The 25567-nt window shown below is 45.7% G+C and overlaps 1 protein-coding gene across 1 annotated transcript in view; it reads right to left on the bottom strand.

The window, feature by feature from the left end:
• Window positions 1–25567, bottom strand: part of RRH (retinal pigment epithelium-derived rhodopsin homolog) — a 182596-nt gene that overhangs the window by 51971 nt on the left and 105058 nt on the right. Inside the window, exon 5 of the mRNA XM_086963136.1 lies at window positions 21899–22070. Coding sequence (XP_086819262.1) covers window positions 21899–22070 — 172 coding nt within the window. The remainder of the gene's footprint in view (window positions 1–21898; window positions 22071–25567) is intronic.

A 25567-nucleotide genomic window follows, 5' to 3' on the forward strand; every position in this document is an offset into this window, starting at 1 on the left:
CTCCTGTGTCCTCCTCTTGCCCCTGGGGGAAGCTGATGTACAACATGAAAGAAAGAAAAACAGAAAACATGGATGATATTTGTCAACCAAATCAAACATTTCAAAAGAACTAACAAAATATTTTGGCGAAATAGCAAATAGACAACTATTCAACGGGATATATTATTGACCAATCTCATGTGGTCTACTACGTTATTAGTATTGCTTGATTAGGGGACCGTCGAATTGTAAACTTCTTATGTAACTCACTACACAAAGTACTAAAAGGTTTGCCTAGGATTGGCAGGCAGCAGTCCGCAGCACACGAAGTGACAGCCAAAGTCCACCGTGATTGCACATCAGCGACAACACTAAAGTTTCCTACTACATTAACCAGTCATTAAAATACTCAAACTATCAATCCACCACCACTATTTCTTCTTATCCCCATGTGTACAAAGGAAGGACTGGACTTGAGTCTGTAGGGGCTGATTTAGAAGCCCCTTGCGGCTCTTTTGCTCCATTGTTGCCTGCCTTTTGTGACGCAGCGGCAGCACAAAAGAGGCACAATGGTGCGGCGTATATTAACAACGTGACGCATATGGGAGATGCATCACGTTGTAAAGCCCTGCGCCATCAGGGGACGTTCCTGGGCAGGAACGCATCCTAAAAGTGGCTGAGGGAAATCTACAAGATTTCAATCACTCACTTTAACGACAATGATGCGTGACTCAAACCCTGCGCCTGCTTGAAGCAGACGTACGGCTTGATGCAGCTTTGGGGAGATAGGGCACCCCAGAGCATTGATGGAGCTGCGCCATCATTACGACGCAACCCCAGCAATGCGCCGCCCTTACGGCACAGATGCGTAACGCTTTGGTGACGTTTTGGGCCCATGGTGCGCCGCATTGTAAATACGGCGCACCATGGGTGATAGTGGCGTGGCGCACAATTACTGGCGCATCCCTGCTACTTTGCAGGGATGCGCCGGTAATTAAACATCTGAACCTTAGTGTGTAGCATTACGCAGTTCTTTAAACTACACTCATACATAATTTCACTGGCCAATGAAATGAACACAAAATCGGAAACAAATAAGAAGGAGAGCAGTGCACCTGAAATGCACAGAAGATTTTGAAATATAATATACCTACAATGTAATGAGGAGAAATATTGCTCTTGGTAAAAAAAAAAAATGCAATATAATAACACAGCAGGAGAAAACAGAGTAGTAAAGAAATAGCTACTACTACTACTCACCAAGCCCGGGGATCTCAAGGCCAAGCAGGTCGAGCAGATCTCGTTCACGGGTCAGGACATCCGTCCAGCGGTGGGTGGCCTGGCTGTAGGTGCGCCGGACCCGAGAGTGGTGGTACATGGCCCGGCACACCTTATCCCACCGCTTCCGGTGATCCCGCATCCCGTACCCGCCTCCGATCTTGCCGCCTGCCATTATGGTCCTGGGGAGGTGGCGCTGTACATAGAGCAGTAGTGCGCCCACCTCCTCCGGGCTGAAAATCTCCCGGGGTGCGACTGTCTCCCCCCTCAAACACCCGCACGGGAGCCGGGCACGGGGTGCGGGACCCTTCCCCTTCTCGGGATGCTTCCCGGCTCCCTTCACCATGGTCTGGGCGGAAAGGAATAAAGAAAATAGAATAGGGAAGAGAGGAAAAGAGTTTAAAAAAGTAGTTTAAAATTAACAAAAAGTAGCAGTAAACACAAAAATATAGGGCTAGAAAAATAGAGGGGTAGATAATAAGTAAAATAGATCAAAATAAACTTCAAACAAGCAAAGGATGGCACAGATTTAGAGAGGATACAAGAAGCATGCCCAGAACCATAGCAATGAATGAGAAACAAGATGGCCGCGCCCGTTCACGACCGCGCGGGTAAGTTCGCGCGAGATGTTCCTCGCGAACACTCGCGAAATTGTACTTGCGAGTCGCACACTTTGCGAGATTACACTTCGCGCCCGGAAACGGAAATACGTCATGCAAACAAGATGGCCGCGCCCTTGAACGACCGCGAGGGTACCTTCGCGCCTTGCGCTACAAGCGGCTCGCGAAAACGCACAAAACCTTGCGAACTAACACGCCGCAAAAAAAGAAATCGCATATTCGCACAAATTCGCGGCTTCCGAATCTGATCTCGCGCGTGTTCGCGCCCCGCGAATCCCGCGAAATTGCAGAAAAACGAGTTTTGCAAAACTGAAAGCAATCGGCAGGTGCAAGAGTTCAAACTCATCATTAGTAACAATTCACTGTAGTGCTTCCTGACTGGGGCCCCTCCAGAGTTCAGTTGCTAGTTTCAACAATTGTATGACCCTGCTCTGACCCTCACAGCAGGCTCATAGAATAGCTAGAAGTAGGCCACAAAGGTCCTGGAAAAAAAATTGCACTGCAACAGAAAGCAAATTACTGATAAGGAAGCAGGTGCCAGACCTGGAATTCTAAAACAGTGACACATTAATAAACTAACCCCAAAGTAATTCATGTCAGTTGAAGCAGGGCAGGTGTGCTTGCTTTTCCCCCCCCATCATCTACAGTGATGATGAACCAGAGGGTGGCATTGATGTAACAGAGGGTGGCATGGGTCAAAGAGAGGGTGGCAGTGGTGAAACAGAGGGTGCTGGGAGGCTGTGATGATGAACCAGACGTAGAAACAACATAGTCGCGACCGTTGCGAGCCGACAAGTAAGTTCGCAATTGCGAACTAGTACCAAATCCTTGCGAACTGGCAGAAACCCTTGCGAACACAAAAAAAAATCAGCAAATTCGTGAGAATTCACGGATTTTGCGGATTGTGAGTTCGCAAATTCGCAAAATTCGCGAACGCCAGATTCGCAAAATTCGCCCATGCTTAACTGTCATCAAATGCGAGACCCGGTACTCCTCACTCAACGTTAGACCAAGTAAGGACACCGCTTGAGATAGCCCTGCTCACCGCCGTAGTAGCTTGGCACGAGCAGCCAGGCCTATCTCCAAGGCAGGAGTGTACGGTATGTGCAACCACACTCACTACAACCTACTTGTGCCACCACAAATGGACTCCACACGAGCTTGATAAAACAAGTATAAACTCTATATAAAAAGATATACAATCAGACCACACGATATAAAAGCCAACATATAATAAAGGGTAATATTCGTTCCGGCTGCTGGTAGGTTCATGTCCCAACCATCACTTTCAAAATGCTATGCTGGTCGCAATGCTAGAATCACACACGTTGCAATGGACAAACAATAGTACACTGCGTAATGATACAATCCTGTGCTGGGCAAAGGAGAAATAATGCAATGAGTAAGGATACACGCCGGTACCTTGTTATGGGAGACATAATGCAATGCGTACCGCTACAAACATGTACTCTGCAATGAAGGAATAATACAATGCGTCACACCCCAATCACGTACTTTGCAATGAAGACATAATGCAATGCGCACCGCTACAATCATGTACTTTGCAATTAAGGAACAATGCAATGCGTAACTACAATCATGTACTTTGCAATGAAGAAATAATGCAATGCGGGCCGCTACAATCATGTACTTTACAATGGAGAATTAATGCGATGCGTAGCGCTACAATCGTGTACTTCGTTATGCAGAAATAATGTCAGGCGTCATAAGACAGTCCGGCAGTTTGTTAGCAGCAATATTGGCAATGTGTAGTACGACAATCAGCCTCTTCGATAACAGTTGTCCCCCACACGTATCAACGATGACATAAAGTACAGCTTCTCACTCTGGCCCCAGTACTGCCACTCCTTTGGTCAGTACGGGCCCAATCTGAACCGAAGCAAAGGCTCACGTCACCAGAAGGACTGAGAGGCCGAGAGAGTGTCCCTCTGAGCTAGCACCCCACTCAGGTAGTGATCCACGTTACCTGGGGGCGCGATCCCACTCTTCTCTCCTCCTTCAGTGAACTGGGCCTTCCGTGCAGAACTTTCTCAATGGGCCTCAGCGGCTCGGCCTGGCAGCTTAGCTCCTCCGGGGCTGCCGGTCCAGGCCGCAACTGTTAGTAAGGTCTCAGGCGGCCACAGGGCACACATACCCTACACCACTGAAATTACGTTACTCCGGGTGCACGTACACCACAGCACCCTCCGGGTCTCCTATGGCACAAAGCCACACGCACAACTCTGATGGGACTTCACGTCGACTCCGAGTACACGTTCACCAGGCACTCCTTCCTGCGGTATCAGTTGGCACCAAGACACGCACACAGCGCTGCAGAGACTCACTTTCTTCCGGTGCACAAGATGATCAGCCGATCACCTCCACAGTCCCAGATTGCACCAAAGCACTCACACTGCTTCACTGAGACTTACTCCAACTCCAGTGCCCCAATATCCAGGCGCTTTTCACCAACGCCTTCGGCCACACCACGACACGCTCACTGTGTCTGAGCCTCCCTTCTCCTCCGGTGCACTCAATGACAGGCGCTCTTCACCAGCGCCTCCGGTGCACCCCGACACACACCCTGCTCGTCCGAGACTCTCTCCACTTCCGAATCACACGTTGACCAGACGCTCCTCATCAACGTCTCCTGTGAAGCACGACACACACCCTGCATGTCCAAGACTCCCTTCACCTCCGATGCACACGCTGACCAGTCACTCTAGAGCCTGCAGTGCACCACTACACGCACCCTGCACGTCTGAGTCTCACTTCACCTCCGTTGCACACGCTGACCAGGCGATCATCACCAATGCCATCGTTGCACCACGACATGCACCCAGCGGGTTCGAGGCTCACTTCACCTTCGATGCACACGTTGACCAGGCGCTCTTCACCAATCCCTCCTGTGCACCACAACACACACCCAGCGCGCACAAGACTCACTTCACCTTCGATGCACACATTGACCAGGCGCCCTTCACCAACGCCTCCTGTTCACCACGACACATACCCAGCGTGTCCGAGTCTCACTTCTCCGTGTGTCCAAGATCACAGGGCACACCTTCCGAGGGTCTCAAGCTGCCACAACACATGCCCACCGCGTCACTTAAAACTTCTACGGAAACATTTATGTTCCTGTATTTCCAAACAGGGAGCCAGCTCACCTCGGGCCCTTAGGGGAACAAGAGACAGTACTAAGCACAGCCTTCTTCAAGCAGGGGGACCCAGCGCACACAGCACAGTCCCAACAGCCTCTTCCTTGGTTAAAACAGCAAACTGCAGACCAGCCCCAGATCACGAAGCAAGGATTGGTCCTTCCCAGCAGTCTCTTCAGTTGTTCCTTCCTTAGCAGAGGTTCCTCTTGACCACGAAATGGATCCAAGCCTTTTCAGTCTCAATCCATTTATATTCCAACATTCAGGGGCCTCAGCTCTCATACTTATACCCCTTAATGTCTTTGAAGTTCGTTGTGCTCAGGGGACCCTGAACCCTGCCTAAATCAGTTCTGGGTGTCTCCCTCCCAGTGTCACCTTTCTCCCTTTGATACTTGGGTCTGTATCCTTAATCACTCAGCAGGAGATGGTTCAATTGATTTATAGCAGCAGCCCAGGCCTTTTCACCTCCCGGGTTTATTCTCACCCTACTCTCCAGTTGCAGGGCAGCCTAGTGCCATCTCTACCCCTCCCTGGGTCAAGACCTCTCCCAGCTCCTCTCACCTCTCCGATCCAGACAGTCAATCCACATTCAGCAGAGACACACAGAAATGCTTAAAGCACAAAACTCAGCCACTTTCTAAAAGTGTGGTTTCTGAACACACAGTGACAAAACCTCTTTCATAGAAAGATGTGTTATGAAACTGTGAGTTCATACATACTAAACTTCACCTCTCCATTTTAAACCTGTGGGATACTAGGCTAACAAACACAATACCCAGCCTCCCCCATTTTGTCCTATGGGCAGGATGGCCTTTAACCAGTGAAAAACTAAGCAGAGTGTTTTTCACTTTCAGGACATAACCCATACCTCAGTATATGTCCTGCCTTTTACTTACACTGCACCCTGCCCACGTGCTACCCGAGACCTATTACAGGGGTGCCCACTGTGTACGCAAAAGGGAAAGTAAGGCCTGACAGGAGATTGCACTTGTCAGGACAACATGCTAACTTAGTAAACTGCGCGCAGGCCCTAGACTGCAGGCCTGAGTTATCTTCTCCGCGCACCTTTGGATTACTAGCCCTGGCACACACAGTGCACATCACTAGGGACTTTACTAGAAAGACAAACATACCAATTATGGCCAACCAATTACCATTACACTTTACACAGGGAACACTTGTACTTTGACAATGATCAGCAGTGGCAAAGAACCCAAAGCATTTAAATGAGCAACTCTGTCAGGAAAACGGTTTAGGGGGAAAGCAAAAAGTTTGAGGAATTTTAGCCAAAAAGGCCAAGTCCTACAAGCAGCTTGTTTTACCAAAAAATAATCTTATAAGTACGGTGTAAGAGAAAAAGAAATACACAGTGTATTTAGAAAAATACGTATTTATTATAAGACACTCACTTACACATACAGATATCTCGTAGCCTGAGATATACACAAATTACATAATACTTTTCAATAAAAACAGGTTAGTAGCACAAATACACAGTGGTCACCAGGGGGAGACCAAACCATATACTAGAATAGTGGTATGCAAACCACTTCTCGAGTCATGACTATACCCAGAAGACGTAGAAGTGCAGAGGACCCAAGGACCCACCCAAGGAACCACACTGAGGCTGTGTGCAGAGTGGGAACACAACCGCGGGCTCAATACAACTCAATGGGTAAGCCACGGTTGCAATTTTAAAGAAGAAGGAACCTTCCCAGTGGACCCTGAAAAAACCCCTTGTAAGTCGGGTGCATAGGTGTGAAGTGGCGTCGAAAACAGCCGTCAAACTCAATGAATGTCTTCAGGATGATGCCGCTGCTGGAGAAGTTGAAAGTGTCCGGTGGAACCCAAAGGTGGATTTAAGTCGAGAAGAACCTGAAAGCAGAGGGGACAGAGTCTATGCCACCCTAGAATGACCAGGACGCACAGAAGACGAATGTCCACCAGTGTTGAGTGCAGCAGGAGAGGAGACAATGACCTTGGAGCTGCAACTGTGTGGACCAGGTGACACTGTTGAAGACCAGGAGCTGTTCATGAGCTGTCCCATGTTGGATATCGAGAGTTGAGGGGTCGGTGTCCCTCGGTAGCTCGAACAAGCCTTGGCAACTGCAAAGAATGTGGAAATCGAAGACGGTGCAGTGTCGGGACCAGCAAGATCCAGGTGACTCACCACAAGCAGCGGAGTCAGGGCAGGTCTGAGCAATCAGGGGAGCCTGCAAAAATCAAAGGAGACCCTCAGGAGGGCCCACAGCAGGAGTCTTCCTAGTTGCAGCCTTGAAGCCCAGAGCAAAGTCCAGCTCTGTCCAGAGTGCCCAGACGGCCAAAGAAGAAGTGGTGTTTTGAAATGAATCTTGTCCCATGACGAATCTAGGGACCCACTCTCAGGTAAGCCCTTACGTGCCCTAAGGAAAGGGTTGAGACGATTCATGGTTCCTCTCATGGGAGGGGGTGAGCAGTGAGGAAGACACTCCCATGTTTGCACCAGAGTGGGAGCCAACAGCTCCCTGAGCTGGTTTGAATTGACCTATGCAAGGAGAAGACCAAATCTGCCCCTCAAGCAGACTAAGTGATGCTGGCAAGCACTCCCACCCAGCCCCAAAACAGTAACCCTATCTGGGAGGCGCTCACACCTCCCTGTGACAGGATACCTATTGTTCTGACTATCCCTGCTCGAGCTTGGCTCAGTAGCAGGAGGGCAGAATCGTTTCTCTGGTCTGCAGCACCTATGAAGTGCTGTCCGGGCCCAGAAGACTGGTACTGGGAGCCCTGAGGGTATGATTCCAACATGTTTGATACCAAACATGACAGGGTTTGTGTAGTATTCTGTGTTTGTGCCTCTCTGGCACTGGTAGTTGGAACCCTGAGTGTTGGGAGTTCTGAAGCTGGGAGCGAAATGCTGACAGTTGGTCAGTTGGACGCTGCACTTTGTTCCTGTCGCTGTGCTGCTCTTGAGCTGAATAAAGCTATACTCAAGCTCCCTGTGTCTGTGAACCTTCCTTGACACTACAGAAATGATGGCGACGATGCTCAAGAGCATGATACGGACCTGCAGTCTCACCTCGTAAATATTGCTGTCTCGAGTGTGAAGGTCGGAGTTTCTCAGCGCCGGCGTGGAGGAGGAATCGCAGTTTGGGCGAGGAGCTGAACCCCACGAGAGGAATCTGTCCAGAGCGGACCTCACCACGACGGACACTGCCAGATAAGTGTTCCGTTTTGTTTTCCTCGATCTGCGCGTCTATCTGAAGGGCGGAGATCTGCTGTGCAACGGTCGTGGTTGGCGCTGAGTGGAGCGTGTGGTTGGCAGCGTTAGCCACGTTGCTCACGTCCTGTCGGCCATTTTGAGCAGAGTCTTCATTTCGTCTATGACGTCTGTGGTTGGCAACGCGGGACCATGCACGCTGCGGCCATTTTGACTACACCAATTATACGTGGTTGGCAAACCTACATATACTGTTGTGCGCTACATGCTGTGGGGCAAGGATCAAATAAAAAACGCTCTCCTCCATAACGCTTTGCTGTTACTCGAACAGCGGGGACAATCCAAGGAAAATAAATAATGAAAAACGAGCATTTAATGCTGCATTCAGCTTTGCTTCATTACTAGCCAGCAACCAGTGTTTCATCCAGAAAAACGAGTATTTAATGCTGCATTCAGTTTTGCTACGTTACTAGCCAGCACCAGCAATCTGGTTCTCAGAACGTTCATAGTTAACATTGTTCTTCCAATTGGCACAGCGACATCACAAAACTTTTTTTTTCTTTTTTTTTCCTTTTCACTCATTTTTCTTTTCTCGCCATGCAGTCAGTTTCGCCTCCACCTCCTTTCCTGGAGACACCAGGGAATCCACCGATAATTTGGAGGAAGTGGTTTGACGCTTTCGAGACCTATCTAGGTGCCATAGGCGCTTCTAGATATCGCGCAGAAAGGAAGAAGTGTCTTCTGTTGCATTCTTTGGGTTTCGAAGGGAGGGAAATCTTTAAACACTTACCTCCTATTGCGAGAAACAACGAAGATGATATCGATGAGTATGTAGAGACAAGGATGAAATTGGAATTGAGGTTTGACGTAAAACCAAGTCTCGTTGTGATCAGACATAAGTTTTTCAAAAGGGGCCAACTCCCAGGCGAAGATGTGGAAACCTATGTTTCCATTCTGAGACAATTGAGTGCAGAGTGCGAGTTTGAAGGATTCAGAGAACAATTGATTAGGGATCAGTACATCTGCAAGTGCACTGACAAGTCGATCCAACAGAAATTGCTTACGTTAGGGAATCCTACTCTGGAAGAAATGATCCGCACAGCCAAAAGCATTGAATTATCGAAGAAAGAGGTTAAAGAACTTGAAGGAAAGAACGAAGAGGCAGTCTCCATTGTGAGGTCCAAGGAGAACAGAGAAACCAGAACTAGTCCTGGGCAACAACCTTTTGAGAAGAACTTTCCTCCCAATCCACAACGCAACGAAAGAAATTTGTTTCCTAGGCGTGACATTTGTTATAGATGTGGGAATCTTTCCCATAATAAGGATAATAAGTTCTGTCCGGCTAGGAATGCTACTTGTCGCACTTGTGGGAAGTATGGTCATTTTGCAAAAATTTGCCAAAATCCCAGGCAGGGAAATTTGAGTTTCGTCAATAGGTCTCAGAGTCAAGTTAACGCTACTGGGGTAGGAAGTGTTGCAGAATGCCATGAAAACACCAGCAGGGGGAAAGATCCCATTAATACCATCCAAGATGACCTTAGGGATATGGTTGTTGTGGTTCGTGAGGGGGAGAATCCCATTGATGTGCCTACCAAAGTCGACAAAGACATGGTCATAGTTGTGCGTGATGATGGTGTCATTGTTGGAGATCCTTCGGATTGTGTTGACCCTTATGAAAATTTTGGTGTAGGTGATAAAATAATTTCTTTATTAATGGATTCAGGTGCTAGGGTCACTATGATCACCCAAGAGCTATTTAATGTGACTTGGCCAGGAAGAAAACTAGAACCTCCCGACAGAGCTCCTGTATCCTTTGAGGGGCGCAGAATAGCATTGGATGGGTATTTTGAGGATGTTATTCAGTTCAGGGGGAGGAAGATTTTTGGGAAAATTTATGTGGCTATCAAGGGTCTCAACATTTTGGGTTGGTTCCATGGCGGATTGTTTCGGTTGATCTTAAGACCAGGTGCCAAAGAACAGGTTGGGATGGAAGAGGATGATTATATTTTAGGGAGTTTAGCAGTTGTAGAAACTGATGACTATGTTGTGGGTTTGGCTATTAAGTTTCCTTCTGTTTTCAGTAAGGAGCTAGGAACTATTAAAGATTTCAAACACGAAATCAGAGTTAAGGAGGGAGCCATTCCTGTTAAGCATAAAGTCAGGGGTGTCCCTTTTAGTGTCAGAGAGAGTCTTGAAAAGGAACTTATGGATTTGTGCAAAAAGGGAATTATCGAACCTATCGAGTCATCGTTGTGGTTGTCTCCCCTTGTTGTTGCTAGGAAAAGGAATGGAGATTTGCATGTCTGTGTCGACTTACGCAGCCTTAACAGAAACATCTGGGTTGACTCGCACCCTTTACCTAAGATCACCGATTTACTGTCTCTTACCAGGGGTGCTAGATGGTTCACCAAGTTGGATCTAGCATCTGCATATCACCAGGTGGTGTTGAGCGAGTCCTCTAGGCATTTAACTGCTTTCGTTTCGCCTTTTGGCAGCTTCCAATACTGTAGGATGCCTTTTGGTCTTGCCTCTGCGGCAGCTGTTTTTCAGAGGTTAATGAGTCAAATGTTCAAGGACACTCCAGGAGTAATCGTTTTCCAAGACGATGTCTTAATTTTTGGGCAAAGCAAAGGGGAACATGATGTTTCTTTAAATCAAGTGTTAGGCATTATGCAGAGTAAAGGCGTTGTCCTTAAGAGAGAGAAATGCGTTTTCCTCAAAGAGAAAATGGAATTCCTTGGTCATGTAGTCTCATACAATGGGGTTGAACCACATCCAGGTTTAGTAAAGGCAATTGTTGATGCCTCTCCTCCCCTGGATAAATCTGGTTTAAAATCCTTTATAGGTTTGAGTGAGTTTTACTCTAGATTCATCAAAGACTACGCGTCTAGAATTCAACCTTTAACCAACATGCTCAAGAAAAATGTACCTTTTGTGTGGAATGAGAACTGTGATGAAATTTTTCATTGGATCAAGTCCCAGCTTGTGAGTGACAGTGTTCTTAGAGCTTTTGACCCCAATAAGGAATGTGTGGTGACTGTTGATGCAAGCGGGTTTGGTCTAGGGGCTGTGCTCACCCAGAAGAATGGTCAGGTTGACAACACCATAGCGTATGCGTCAAGAGTTTTGCGTGGGGGGGAGGAGCCAAGATGGCAGACGGGACGGACGTGTGAGCTCCCGGCTCCGCAAGCCGTCTGCTTTGTAGCACTATCCTGTCCTTAATCCTGTCTCACACCGTGTTGAATCGATGGAAAGAATGCCCAGATGCTGACTGCTCTCCTTTGGGGCCTCCGCCGTCTGATTTGGAGCGGAACTCGCTGAGTTCGCCGACCCCCGGAGCTGCCCGGGTAGCTGTGCCGATCGTCACCGCAGGACAACGCAGGACCTAGCCGGCAGAGGAGCGGGGGAGGAGCCGTTGACCACGGGAGCATGGCGACTTCTGACATGGCCACCGCATATCTCTCCCGGGGCAGAGTGACTCCCCTTTGCTGAGGTGCGTGTCTTTATGCAATTATTGCCCTCCACGCGGCGCTTCCCCCCGCTCCGCTACCCACCGCCTGGACAATCACCATCTTGGGGCGATTCCCGACTGCTACACGCCCGCATTGATGAACGCGGCGAGGCGATTCTCGATCTGGGTGAACCCCTTGATGTGGGCTGCATTTTCACTAGAGGTCTAAACGCTTGCTCTTTGTGTAGCGAGATCGCCCCCCTCTCCTTCTTGCAGACTCTCTGAGGGGCAACAATGGCGCTCGTCCCTAGGGACGAAGAGAAGGCTGCTCCACCATTCCCGTCGCGCGCTGCCCTGCCTGCGTCCGGACTGGAGGCGGACCCCGGGGCAGCGCCGCTCGCAGCGGATCGGCTGCTATCTCGGAACACTCCGACATATGGGGATATCCTGAACGCCCTTGTGGACATGGGGACAACATGGCGGCGGAACGTCCAAGAACTAATGGAGAAGATCGAGGGAGCTTCCTCTGGTGTAACGCGACCGGGGCCGTCTGACCCCCTGCTGCCCCCAACGTTTTCTGGCATGGTTACAAAGTTGCAGCATGAGAGGGCTGAGGTGCGCAGTGTCCCTGGCAACAATGTTGATGATCTTCTTCTCGGTGTAGATCTCGATACAGTGTTGCCCCCCACTTTGAGAACAGCGACTCTGTCCCCACAAGGGCTCTGCTCATCGATCTTCCAGTCCCTGACCCCCCCTAAGTTACTCGCCTCCGGTGCCGTTTCCCTACAGTGGTGGTGTGTGTGTTGTCTGGGACTGGAGGGGGTGTTCAACAGACTTGCTGCCGGACTTGGTGGTGACCGGGGACGCTCTTCTCCGCCTCCTTTGCTCCCTCCTGGTCTAGAGCGGCCATTTTGCTCTATTGTTCTACCCGGGGAGTGCTCGCAGCGATGGCCAGCCCTGGCGGGGCTTTGCCGTTCAGGACAGGGCTGAAGATGTTTCCTCGATGGTTTCGCTCGGACGGATGGTGGAGACCCGGACTGAACTGTATTTTGATATGCTGTCTGTATTGAACGTGCTCCTCTTTCCCCACTTTAGTTCATACTTTTTAGGTCCTGCTCTCTATTTTTGTTGTGGGGTTGAGGCTTCTGTGCTGACCTGTGCCTTTAGATATGGCTGATTAGACCCTTTCTTGGCTGTGATCCTTTTGACCCTATTGATGCACGGTGTGGGAGTTGCACATGGCTGTGTGAGAACGGGAGACCTGATTTGGAAGGAGACTCCGGCCCTCCCCCGGGGTTAGGTTTTTTGGGAGGATTAGATTAGAATTTTCTTCTCTGGCTCCCTATATTAAGGTGGCATTATATCTTTTTCCTTTTTCTTTCTCTTACTATTCTACTATATTTCGGGTTTATGGGGCGACAGACGCGCTGCTGGGGGGGGTAGGCCGTAGCCTTCGCATGCGTGTAGGGTGGGGGTTGCGGGATGGGTATTTTGTTTCTTTCTGTTCCTATGGTGCCTTGTTTTTTCCTTCCAATTTATTTCTTCTTTCTTCTCTCTTGGGTCCGTGTAGCCGTTACTGTTGGGTGGGTGGCGGCGGCTGCTGTTAGGGCCTTGGGGCTAATATCCTGGTAATATATATCCTGACCGCCATTCTGCCTAGTGGGATATATCTCCTGAGTTGCGGGGCTGTATATGCCTTTGTTGATATCACTACTTCACGTCTTCATAGACCCTGCTCTTTCTTTTTGCTTATGTTTTTCATCTTTTATTAAAATGGAATAGTTGGACATTATTGCTTGCAATGAAAACTTTAAAATTAACCTTCACAACTCCTGAGACGCGACAGTAAGGTCCCTATCATGTACCTGCTTATTACTTCCTGATTATATTGTTATACTGTCGTTTCACCGTCTTGTATGTATGTGTGCTCAACAGTATTTGTGGCCGGCCTGAAGGTTGTGGGCCACTATTTGTACTTCTCTGAATGCACAAATAAAGGTTTTCAAAAATTAAATAAAAAAAAAAAAAGAGTTTTGCGTGGTGCAGAAATCAATTTCTCGGTCATCGAGAAAGAGTTGTTGGCCTGCTGGTGGGCAGTCAGGAAGTTCAATTCTTTTCTCTGGGGAAGTCATTTCACCATACGCACGGATCATAGTCCTTTGGTCTCAATTTTGTCTGGTGAAAAGATTAAGGAGCACACCCCTAGGATTGCCAGATTGTCGACAAAGCTACTTCAGTATAATTTTGACATTGCCTATTTGCCAGGAGCAAAAAATGTCAGGGCAGACTACTTCTCACGTTTTCCCATCTCTGGTAACGACTCTGAGGTTGAGAGGGAAGACGATCAGGAGGATTGTTTTGTAGCGGCGCTAGACTTAGAGGGCATGTGTGCTGTGAATGAAACTGAATGGAGAGGAGAATTGGCAAAGGATGTTGTTCTTACTCGTGTCATTAAATATTTGAAGTCCGGTTGGCCGAGGGAGAAGTATGTCTCTGGACCGTTTCAGACGTATGTTAAGGTTGCCGATGAGCTCACTGTAGAGGATGGAATCCTTTTGTGATGTGGTAGGCTGATTCCTCCGGAGAGTTTGAGGGAACGGCTTATGGATGGTGCGCATGAGGGTCACTTAGGGAAAACTTTCACCAAACGCAGGTTGCGTGATGTATTTTGGTGGCCACAAATGGATGCGTGTGTGGATTCAATGATTGATGGTTGTGTTATATGCAATCATTCCGACAAAAGTCTTAAAGTGAGGACGCACCCCATGGAACCGATTCAACTTCCAGAAAGAGCTTGGGAAAAAATTGGAGTTGACCTAGTCGGTCCTTTTAACCTCTTACCCCCCTCCTCACGATTCGCAATCGTGGCCATTGATTATTATTCTAAATGGCCTGAGGTTCGGTTCATCAATGAGCCTTCCTCGGCGAATGTAATTCTTTTCCTGAAAGATATTTTTCTCAGAGAGGGTTTTCCTTCATCTGTCATGACCGACAATGGAGTACAATTTGTTAGTTCTGATTTCGAGTGTTTTCTCAGACAATGTGGCGTTTCTCACAAGAAGAGTTCTTTATACCATCCCCAGGCCAATGGTCTTGTCGAGAGGATGAACCGTGTGTTGAATAACTGTGTGCAGTGGGCCATTGCCAGTAAATGTGTGCTCGAGAATGCTGTTCGCTCCATGTTATGGTTCTACCGCACCACCGCACATTCTTCCACTGGTTTCTCCCCATTCGAACTTTTAAGAGGGAGGAAACCGTCGACTAAGATTTGTCCAGGTTGGATGTCCAAGTGGGTCAAGATGAATGTCATAGATGGCATTGATGGTTTTGTAAGGTAAAATGTTATCCGAGCACAGACTAGGCAGAAAAGTCAATTTGATGAGAGGAAAAAGGTGGTGTCTCATAGCTTCTGTGCTGGTGATGTTGTTCGCATTAAGAATCCTGTTTATGTCACCAAAGGCAGGAGTAAATTCTCTGAACCGGTTGTTGTCAACAAGGTGTGTGGCAATGCTGTGCGAGTTAACAACAACCATTGGTGGAATGTCTGTAAGGTTGTCAAAGTTAAAAATGCCTCCTCTGAAACCACCAACTCTGGCAACAATTGTAAAGATAATTTGTCGCCCACACTTCGCAGGAGTTTGAGAGTACCCAGGATTCCTGCCAGGTTCAGATAGTTCAACTTTTCTTCCTTGCCATGCTATGTTTAGCGTTTACCTCATTTTGTGTTTTGTCTTGTTTTCTTTCTTTTGTTTCTCCCTTGCTTCTCAGTCTTCTCTGTATTTTTCTTTATTCTTTTCTTCTTTTCCTTTTGTTGCAGAAATGAGGATAATGTAGTATTCTGTGTTTGTGCCTCTCTGGCACTGGTAGTTGGAACCCTGAGTGTTGGGAGTTCTGAAGCTGGGAGCGGAATGCTGACAGTTGGTCAGTTGGACGCTGCACTTTGTTCCTGTCGCTGTGCTGCTCTTGAGCTGAATAAAGCTATACTCAAGCTCCCTGTGTCTGTGAACCTTCCTTGACACTACAGTTTGTTACAGTTTAGAGATGGTCATCACATAATGACGCAAGGCCACTCTATGTATCGTAATGGCTGATGCACTTACAACCCAGGAGAATGGACTCCGAAAGTTGTAGGTGTCCCTCACACTTAGATCCGAGCACCCTGCCTTCAGGATTGAAAGGCCTGCTCTAGGGGTGACTTATAGGTTTTAAGTGCAATAACATTAGATATAGGGAAACCTATATCTTTCAGAAGTGGTGTTAGCACCAGCTTACACAGGCTGCAATGGCAGGACTGTAGTTACAGTTTGAGTGGTCCTCCATGGTTGGCATAACACATGTTTCAGTCCATGGGGGACCCTTGGCGAACCTATGCCCTGGGTACTTCAGTACCATATACTATGGACTGACAAGGGTACACCAGTGTCCAATCTGGGATGTACCCAAGTAATTACCATACCAATTTAGGGGAGAAAGCACAGAGACTGGGGTCCTGATTAGCAGAATCACAGTCAGACTAGTCGGGAACAGCATAGCACAAGGCAAAAAGTGGGAGTAACCATAAAAGCAGCTCCTACTGTCCTACACATATCATTGCCAATATTTAGACAAATGAAAGTTTTTATGACTTTTAAAACTATTACTCAATCATTATGTTCCAAATATTGAAATACTTCATTATTTATTATTTGAATGCTCTGTTTATTAAACTTCTTTTAATAGCATCTCTCATTTTTGTCACTTACTAAAGGTATATTGTAACTATTGTCATATTTTATGCAATTTTACTGTATCATTTTATAGCAGCTACATCATTTTCGACTACAGGCGTATGTTATGAGCCTCTACTATGTAAAACATTACTTTTGTATTATGTCAAATTCAGTTCCATGTTGGACCCTACTCAAGACTTACTCAACAGAAAACACAACAGTGCATATATTGAAATTCAATAGTTTTCGTGCCTCAGTGGTGACTGTTTCACAAGAACTGTTTACAGGATGCACTACACAAGAGAGTTTTCCTCAGGCAAGCATGGGTGGAGACACAGCTCTTACCTAACTCAACGATGCCCACAAATGAACACAAAAGAAATACCAATGTAAAAGAATATGTGAATATAAGCATGTGAAACTCAGTGGCATTCAGAGTCGGAGATCGACTCAGAAGCCACTACGCCCCAAGGGCCGTAAAAGCTGCTGCATGCTCCACTGAGTGCTCAGGGGTCTGCACTGCTGTCTGCCCACCACCTGTACTCCATCCAGCATCTCTGGAGGCCTGCATTGTAGTGCACTATGGTGGGTGGAGATGGAATCCTTTGCCTGTGGGTGCTCACTACTTGCCAAGGCAAACTCCCAAGTAACAAGTGAACATGCTGTGACTCCCATTGCCTGCCACTTACAATACTGAATGACTGGCCTGTGGACAGATCCAAACAGTGAATGACATTGATAATCAAACCAATGTCAGAAATAGTTGGTCCTATTGCTCACTGTATGTATATTCTCCTGTGTGCTGAACCAAACTGAGATTAAAACTTCAAATAAGCAATCAGGGCCGGCTCTAGGGTGGTACGACTGGTGCCACCGCACCGGGTGCTAACTTCACACGGGGCGCCTGTTTGCTAGTTTATATTGTGCTTAAAAGCACCTGCTGCCATGTTCCTGGCCTCCAGCAATTTTCAGGCAACAATTAAAATGTCAAGTAAACACCCAGAGTTTTGTCTCGTAGAAGTTTTGACTCGTGGAAGTTTTGATTCATGGTAAGGTAGCACAGAGGGTTAATATGCCTGCTGCAAAGAACAAGTACCATGCAGATCACAAAGTGAATATAATGTAAACAGGTCAGTGGGTTACTGCTTTTGTCAGAGACTTCCTTTTGTTAGTTGTAGTTCACAGTGAGCTTTTAATTGTCATCACAGAAGTGCGTGCATACTTCAAGGTATAGATTAGAACGCATGGATGTTTTCCACCAGACTTTTATTATTCAAATGTTGCAAAAAGGTTTACTTTGGATACAAAGCAGTTCTTGTTAATAAAGAGAGCCCCAATCCATTGTGTTAGATTTTAAATTCAGCGTTTGTGTTTCTCCAGACCAAGTACTCTTCAACTATACTGTCTACCTGTATGGATGACGTGCGAATCGACCCCTTGTTGTCCTCTGAGTTATGTAACATTTCATATACACTGATTTACACACCTACGATTGATTTTCTCTGTGTAATGTGTGTGTTATGTAAAGTGATCTGACACCCTTCACTTTTATGAGTGACATTATAAAATGAATTAAATGCATCTGAGAGAGAGTGGTTATGGAGACTGTTAAAGGGTGGTAGGGAGGGAACCATGGCGGATGTCGTCATTGGGGGCGCCCAAAAACATTGTCGCACTGGGCGCCACCAGTGCTAAAGCTTGCCCTGTGAGCAATAGCTGAAGGGGATTGACCCAAAGCCACTCTATGTATTATTTTCTGTATTCATTTTATTCATTACAAAAGTCTGCTAGACTGCTAAATCTGCCTTCAGGGCAGAACTAAGGATATTTGTGCTCATCAATTGATGTAAATGTTAGTACAAATTGTGCTACACTGGCGCACAATTGAGCAGTATCAGTGCAATTTCATAAGTTGGAGTCTCTCTTTTTTATATTGCCATGAACCAGCAAGGCAACATTAGCTAAGATTATATTACAAGTTATTCTTATTAATATACACTAATTTCTACACTATGGCATTTTACTTACTAGGTCGGAGAAGTAAGAGACCACATGTTGGCATTTATCTAACCTAGTACAATGGACATACGTTTAACTACCATAACTAAACAGCTCACTTCCACAGCATCCTGGGTCCGCAGCATGCATATAGGTGTCCTGCATGCATGCCTCATTGTATGTGGGCATACACATTTGCTGTGATAAATGCACAAGTATACTTCAGCAGTCAAGACTTTACAAAACGAACCCAGAAAAATGCAAGAGTAGTAGTTTATACATTTTTGATGAGTGTGTTTATTTTATATTTATTTTGAAACTAAATTTTACCAGCGTCATGAAGAGCACAAAGAAGTCTGCCAAGGTATTGAGAAGTGTCTCTTTTCTATAGGAAATAGTTTTTAGGTCTCGCATACCAGACAGTTCAAGCTGCCTGGTTGTGAAAGGCCTATTGTGAACTTACAATGGCTTACAGCCCACCCAGTGCTTACCATTGGTTGGCTTTATTGTCACTCATTTGCTTGCTTCTTATTCAATTGCTTTCCTTCGCCTTCTTGTGTTAGTCCCTCGCCTGGAGCATAGCATCTTTACCAAACTTTTGACTGGTGGACTTATATCCGTCTCCTGTTCACTTTCAGGCAACTACTTTTCACTTTTTATGTTTAGCCTGGGCAGCGCATGCGCTGCTCTGGGGCATGCTGTATTGGAATATGGAATAGAAGCTCCGCCCACTCTCTGCCCATTTTTTTCATTGACTTGTGTCATTGACCTTCGTAAATGCTGGCTTCTGATTCGTTCATAGGCTCGTTAGTCCCTCCTCAGTACCGCCTTGTCTTCATTTGTAAACTCCCATGAGGACTGGCCCTTTTACTTCCCTTGTTACACAGTACATCTTTTTTAGTCAGTAAGCACTATTTTCTTTAATGAGTTTCTCCTACTGCAGGCACAACATGCTTTCCTGCGACATTGAGTGCGCAATGCGTGCACAGTCCAGGACAATGGTAGCCTTTTCTTTGAATAGGTCTCGCATTTACAAGACATTGTCATCGCTCTCCCACATGTTGTCTCAGTCTCTCCTCTCTGAGGCCGGAATAGGAAGCAGCCAAGCTCCCTCCCCTAAGCCAATCACAATGATTCAATGCAACGTTGTGAATGGTCTGAGCGCCATGGATCAGCATACAGCCAGGGAATGGGGGCCTGGGCATATTCTCCACGCAGGCTGTAATGCATCCTGCATGGAGAACATGAAAAGTGCATGTGACTGTTTTGGGCGGCCCCAGAGGGCCGGCCAAACGGTCACTGCACACTTGGAGTGGACAAACCACTCTTCCCCTGCTCTGAGAGGAGAGCAGGCCCCCCACCCCCGCCACAAAAAGCTGCATAGCAGGAACAAATACAATGACAATAACCTTGATTTATTATCATTGTATTTGTTCTTTCTTTCACTGCTTTGCAGCAGTGGGGCGACACTCCTCCCCCTTAGTGGAGGAGCCGCCACTGCCTCTTAGTGCTTTATACAGACTGCAGTCTGCAGTTGTGATGCACGTAAGAAGAGTTTTTGCTGGGGGAAATGAATTCCCCAAGCACAGCTGGTGAGTTTATGGAGTTTGGAGGGTGTGGGTTATCCTTATGGAAGCATTTCGAAAGGGTGGGTGAGTTTTGTGACTTTCCAATCTTACATATATCGAGTGGGCCATCTCTGATTGACAAGTCTCAGAGGTGATAAGGTTCTTACAGCCTTCTGCCTAGCATGTGTTAGCTGATGTTGCTGGTCGTAAGTTCACTTCAGGTGGACCTTTTGGAGTTAGCAGGCATTGTATTCATACAATAGCTATGTGTAGCTGGAAAGACTAACGTATTATGCTGGTTCTACTAGATGTTGTAGTCCACAAGATAAGGATCCTGGCAATGGTTTAACATCTAACCATGTTGACAGGTGTTATGCGATCCTTACTCTGCGTTGAAAAATACTTATAGGCTGTTCCTTGTGGTTCTGAGTGTCAGTTGCTACCATACAATGGTGAGGTCCTATCCAGTGTCCCAGAATGACCAATTTCTGTGCGGGAGTCCCCAAAATTCTAGCTGAGGTTTGGAATTTTAAGTCATGTGTGCTGTCTGTGTGGGGCATTATTCACTTTATTAGTGCAACTTTGTTAGTGTAACTCTCAAGGCGATTACAGTCTACTGTACAAAATGTCAGTTGTCTAGGAGGCAGGGCACTGTCTGTGTAGAGGAGAGGAGCATTTAAGGATTCCAGTTCAGCTCTGAGTTCTGGTTTTCCAAAACTGATTGGAGGATTCTTGAGCAGGTCAGTTTAAGTGGAAGTTAACATGTCTTATGAGGGGACTGATGCAGTTTTCAATAAAATTGGATCTACTTACATTGTTTTTCTATTATAGAATATGATTTTAACAGTTATTTTATTATACAGAATGATTCAGGATTAAAAGCTAAATTACCTCATGAGAATGAAACAGCCCTTTCTCACCAGGCGTAAAAGGGATCAACATGATCGGTATATTAACAAGGAAAAGGTGTATGTTGAAAATGTCTGTACAGCAGCTGAAATTTTTCTGTATTTCTTTTTATAAATCTATTGACATTTTGTGAATTTGGTTTATTAGAATATTTACCAACCATCACTTATATTAAAAGGTCCACGAAACAGGACAAATGTAAGGAATTAATATTTTATGAAATTTCCCCAAGATCAATATTTCAGAAAAGGTGTATGGTTAAGTGTTGCAGTTCAATCGTCTTTATTAGAGAGAAATTAGCAAAAAATAAGGATGTTCCTCTAGCAATTGTACAGTTGCAGCCCGTCCTCTGCCAAAGTGGAGAAGCATGCTGAAGTGGAGGAGGGAAGCGGGAGGTGGGGAGACTTTGAGTACAAATAAATAAATAAATAAACAAAGACTTACCTTAATGTTGCCGCCACTGCCTCCCACGCAGAGGGCTTTCTTGCTTCTGGCTCTGGGGCGCAGGTATCCAGCTTGCCCTGCGGCCAATCCTGAGCCTGCTCTTGCATGAGAACAGCTTGAGGATTGGCCTGAGCGTAGGCAACTTGCGCTCCCAGACAGACTGGGAGCCTGTGCCTGCTCTCTCCAGCCCCAGCAGTGCAGCTGGGGCTGGAGAGAGCTTCATTGCGCATGAGGGCTTTTGCCGGCCTGAGACGGCCAGCCAAAACCACATGCGAAATGAAGGGAGTGTCCACCACTCCCCCACCAGCGGGGTCATCCCTTGGACCCGCCCACAAAACTGTTCAGAGTCCTGGGGGCGGGTCCAGGGGATTAAAATAAAATGATAATAAAACGAGTTTAAAACCCGTTTTATTATCTTTTAATTTACTGGTGGTGGCAAGGGGGTAGCGCTAATCCGCCCTAATGGAGCGGCCGCCGCAGCATTTGTACCTGGACAACAGATGCATACTCTACTGGCAACAGAATAAAAGTTCCAGTTTTTAAAAATATATAGTGGAACATATTAATTAGCATACGTCATACTACCTTTGTGACATCTAACTGGTCTGACCAATCCATGTTGATGCTCTGAAGGCTGCTGCTGCTATGAGTGTACTGCTTCATTGCCTTTGAAACTTTGTAATAACAGTAAAACATAACCGACAGAGGCCCAATAAAGTTAACAGCAACCACGCTCATTGTGTATGAGACAAAAGACCTGTGAATAAAACCAAAAGGAATGATTATAACATAGAACATATATTTCAAGAAACTTTTATTTGCTGCAGTATTTAGTTTCAACACAATAGCTTACGTTAGTGGAGCTTCACAGGCCTGACATACACAGAGGTAGCCTCCCTGATGGAATTGGCAGAAACACAGAAGTAACCCTGAAAAGTATTGTTAACTTCAGGTGAGGGTGCCCTGTTTCCAAGTATATTATGGTTTTAAAAGCACCTGCAGCCGCGTTCTTTGCCTCCTGCAATTTCGAAGCAACAAGATAAATCCGGTGACTAATGTTCTTCTTGGAGAGAGATCGGAGTTTTGCCAAGTGAACATTTTGACTCATCGTAAGGTAGCACAGAAGGTTATTGCGCCTGCTGCAAACAGCGTGTACTATGCAGGTCACAAAGTGCATATAATGTAAATAGGTCAGTGGGTTACTGCTTTTGCCAGAGAGATCCTTTTGTTACTTTCAATGTATAAGTTAAAATCCTAATATACAGCAGTGAACTATTACCTGTCATCAAAGAGCTGCATGCAAGCTGCAAGGAATAGATTAAAGCTTATGATTTTTTCGCCAGTCTTTTCATTATCCTAATGTCACAAAAAGGCTTAATTTGGGTAGAAATCAATTCTTATTAGTAAAGACAACCCTCAGCCATGGTGGTACTTTTCAAATTCAGAGTTTATGCGTCTCCAGACCAAGCACTTTTAAACTATTCTGTTTACCAGTAGGAATGACATGTGACTCTTAGACCATGTAGTCCTCTATCTTATGTAACATTTCCTAAACACTGAGTTACACACGTATGATTGATTGTCTCTGTGTAATGTGAGTGTAAGATGTAAAGTGCTGTGACACCCTACACTGGTATGAGTGGCGCTATCAAACAAATTAAGTGCATCTGATGGAGAGTGGTTTGGAGACTTGAGGTGCACTGTTAAAGGGTGTTAGTGAGGGAATCCATGACGGAGGTGGTCACTGGAGGGCGCCAACAAACGGTGTCGCACCGGGCACCACTGGTGTTAAAGCTGGCCTTGCACACTCATTTACAGAATGGAACCTGCAGTACTGTATAGGCCGCAAGCGCACAATGCCCTAAAAATGATTGAGCCCAAATCATTGGCCCCATCTCCTTCTACCTCACCCAACCAGCATTGTCTCTATTAGCCCCGACCGATGCAGCTTCCAGGACACACACCATTCTTTAACTGAGGTGTACAGGCCTGCTCTGAAAATGGGACCACAATGACAGCCTCAAACAAAGTATTGTGCAGGTCATCCAGAGGCTTAAGTGCATACAAACGTATGGGAACTGTGAGTCTGTGTGCAATGGGGACAGGATCAGAAACGTGGCTAAAAAAGTACATATCATTCTACAACTATTTTGCTGGCCTTTAACCTTCAGGTAAATACATCTAAAATATAAACTACACACCTTTAAATAAAAAAATTAATGCAAGTAGAATAAATTGGTGAGAAATGCATTATTTTATGTTATTGAATTTGAGTGGTTTAATGGATCCCTGCAGATGTCTGTGTGTGTAACCAGACAATCTAAGAACTGAATACTGGTTGGTGCGTCAGAGAATAATGGTGTGTATTTGTAGTGCTTTGAGGACCCAGCCTGCGACAGAAAGTCATTATTTTAAATTTGCATTGCACTTAGAATACAATAGGTTGCTGCAAAACGTGCAAAGAGATTTAGATTAAGATAAAAAAAAGTTTGTTAAAAATATATAGTTTTGGTAGTAGACCGTACCTAGTACATAAACTCTTTTTATGCTTTCCATTAGAAGTACACACTGCATAACTCAGCTGATACGCGTACATTGCTTCTCGTGCCTTATTATATTTCTTTCTCTATGCCTAATCATCCCACTTGCAAGGTGCCCATAAAAGACATGGGCACCGATTGGGTACTGTGAGGAGCGGAATTCCACGGTGGAATTATGAGTTGTGAAACCATGACTTAATTCTACAAATTTCTCCTGTAAGATTTTACCAGCAAAACTGAGGAAATTGATTAGGATAAAATGTTATGATATAAAAGCAAAATATCCAGTAATGAGTGTGGTAAATGGTGACTTCACATGTTAGGCTACATTCTAAGATGGGGAACTCAGGAGAAGTTAATTAAGTTATGCATTGATTACCACCAGGGTAGCAGCAATTACCGAGTGCACTAATTAGCAGCAGAATTCTACATCACTGGGAACCATGGCCTTATTCTAAAAATCTCTCTTGGTGCTTTTGCATGATGCTATCTATACAGGTACATAGCTTACACTAAATTAGTCTCAGTTTGGAGTCACCAAGCCCGCCTAGCATGCCCATTTTATCAGTTATAACTTCATAGCTTCTGATAGCCCAGATGATTTATTTAGAGTCAGGATGATAACATCTTTATCCATGGTTGTTAAATCTGCTTTTACCTTTCATCCTTTAACATTATCTTTTATTGGCATCAGCATATACAACAAATCAATTGTAGTATAGACATTTCTCAGCATTTAGCCATGCATAATCAGGTACTAAGGTATGAGATTCACAGTAGTACCCTTTTATCTTCATTAGAAATCAGGCTTGGACCACAGGGCAGAACCTAACTATAGGCTTATCTGTCTTTTGCCAGCAGTCACTAACATTGGAGAGAACGGGGAATGAGAAGGGGCTACGTTATGCGTTAGCATTAATGTTTATAACTGTTTAGTTATTGATGCATGTGCTACAGAACTATGCCATGTTTGTGTATTCTAGCGACATACTCATGTATAACAGGTCATACAGGTCAAATATGGCTTCAAATACTAATAAAATATGTTTTGAAGAAAAAAATTGGTAAAAACTTCTTGAAGAGCACCAATTACTAAATGCTATCTGGATGAAAATAAAGACCTGGCTTAAGCACTGAGACTGCCCCTGTGACCCTGTACTGAATGACGTCAGACAAGATTACAATGTCATTTCCACCTGCCTCATCCTGCTGTTGCAGTTTTGTCTCCTGCTATCTCCAAATGAGGATCTTGAAAAAATATCTTTGAGCTTGTGTTGTTAATCTTACCATCATTTCTTTCTATATTGATCTATGCCAATGCTTGCCATGTGGGCATTGCTTTGCCCATAGAGCCTATTAGAAATCAGGCCTCATGCTGCTTATGTGTTTGCTTCCACATCTATATGATCCCTTTGTTTCTTACTCTTCCCTCCTGAGATGACTCCCTGGACTCTGTGGTAGGTGGGGGTGAGTGAGGAGCATATTCCCTCTATTTTTTTGCTTCCTCTATTTGGAATGCACTCCATCTTGGCCTAAGGAAAACAGAGGAAGGCTCTTAAAATGTATATGTTTTATTGATTATCTTCATATCTCTTCTGATGTGTTAATTCAGCCCAGCGCTAACAGGCCTTTGGGCATCTGTCGCCCTTTATAAGTAATATCTCAACTCATATATTGCATGTACAGGTTTCCAATGTATTTAGTCGGTGAACTG

The sequence above is a fragment of the Lissotriton vulgaris genome, chromosome 3_1 (genome assembly GCF_964263255.1).
Source record: "Lissotriton vulgaris chromosome 3_1, aLisVul1.2, whole genome shotgun sequence".
Lineage (NCBI taxonomy): Eukaryota > Metazoa > Chordata > Amphibia > Caudata > Salamandridae > Lissotriton > Lissotriton vulgaris.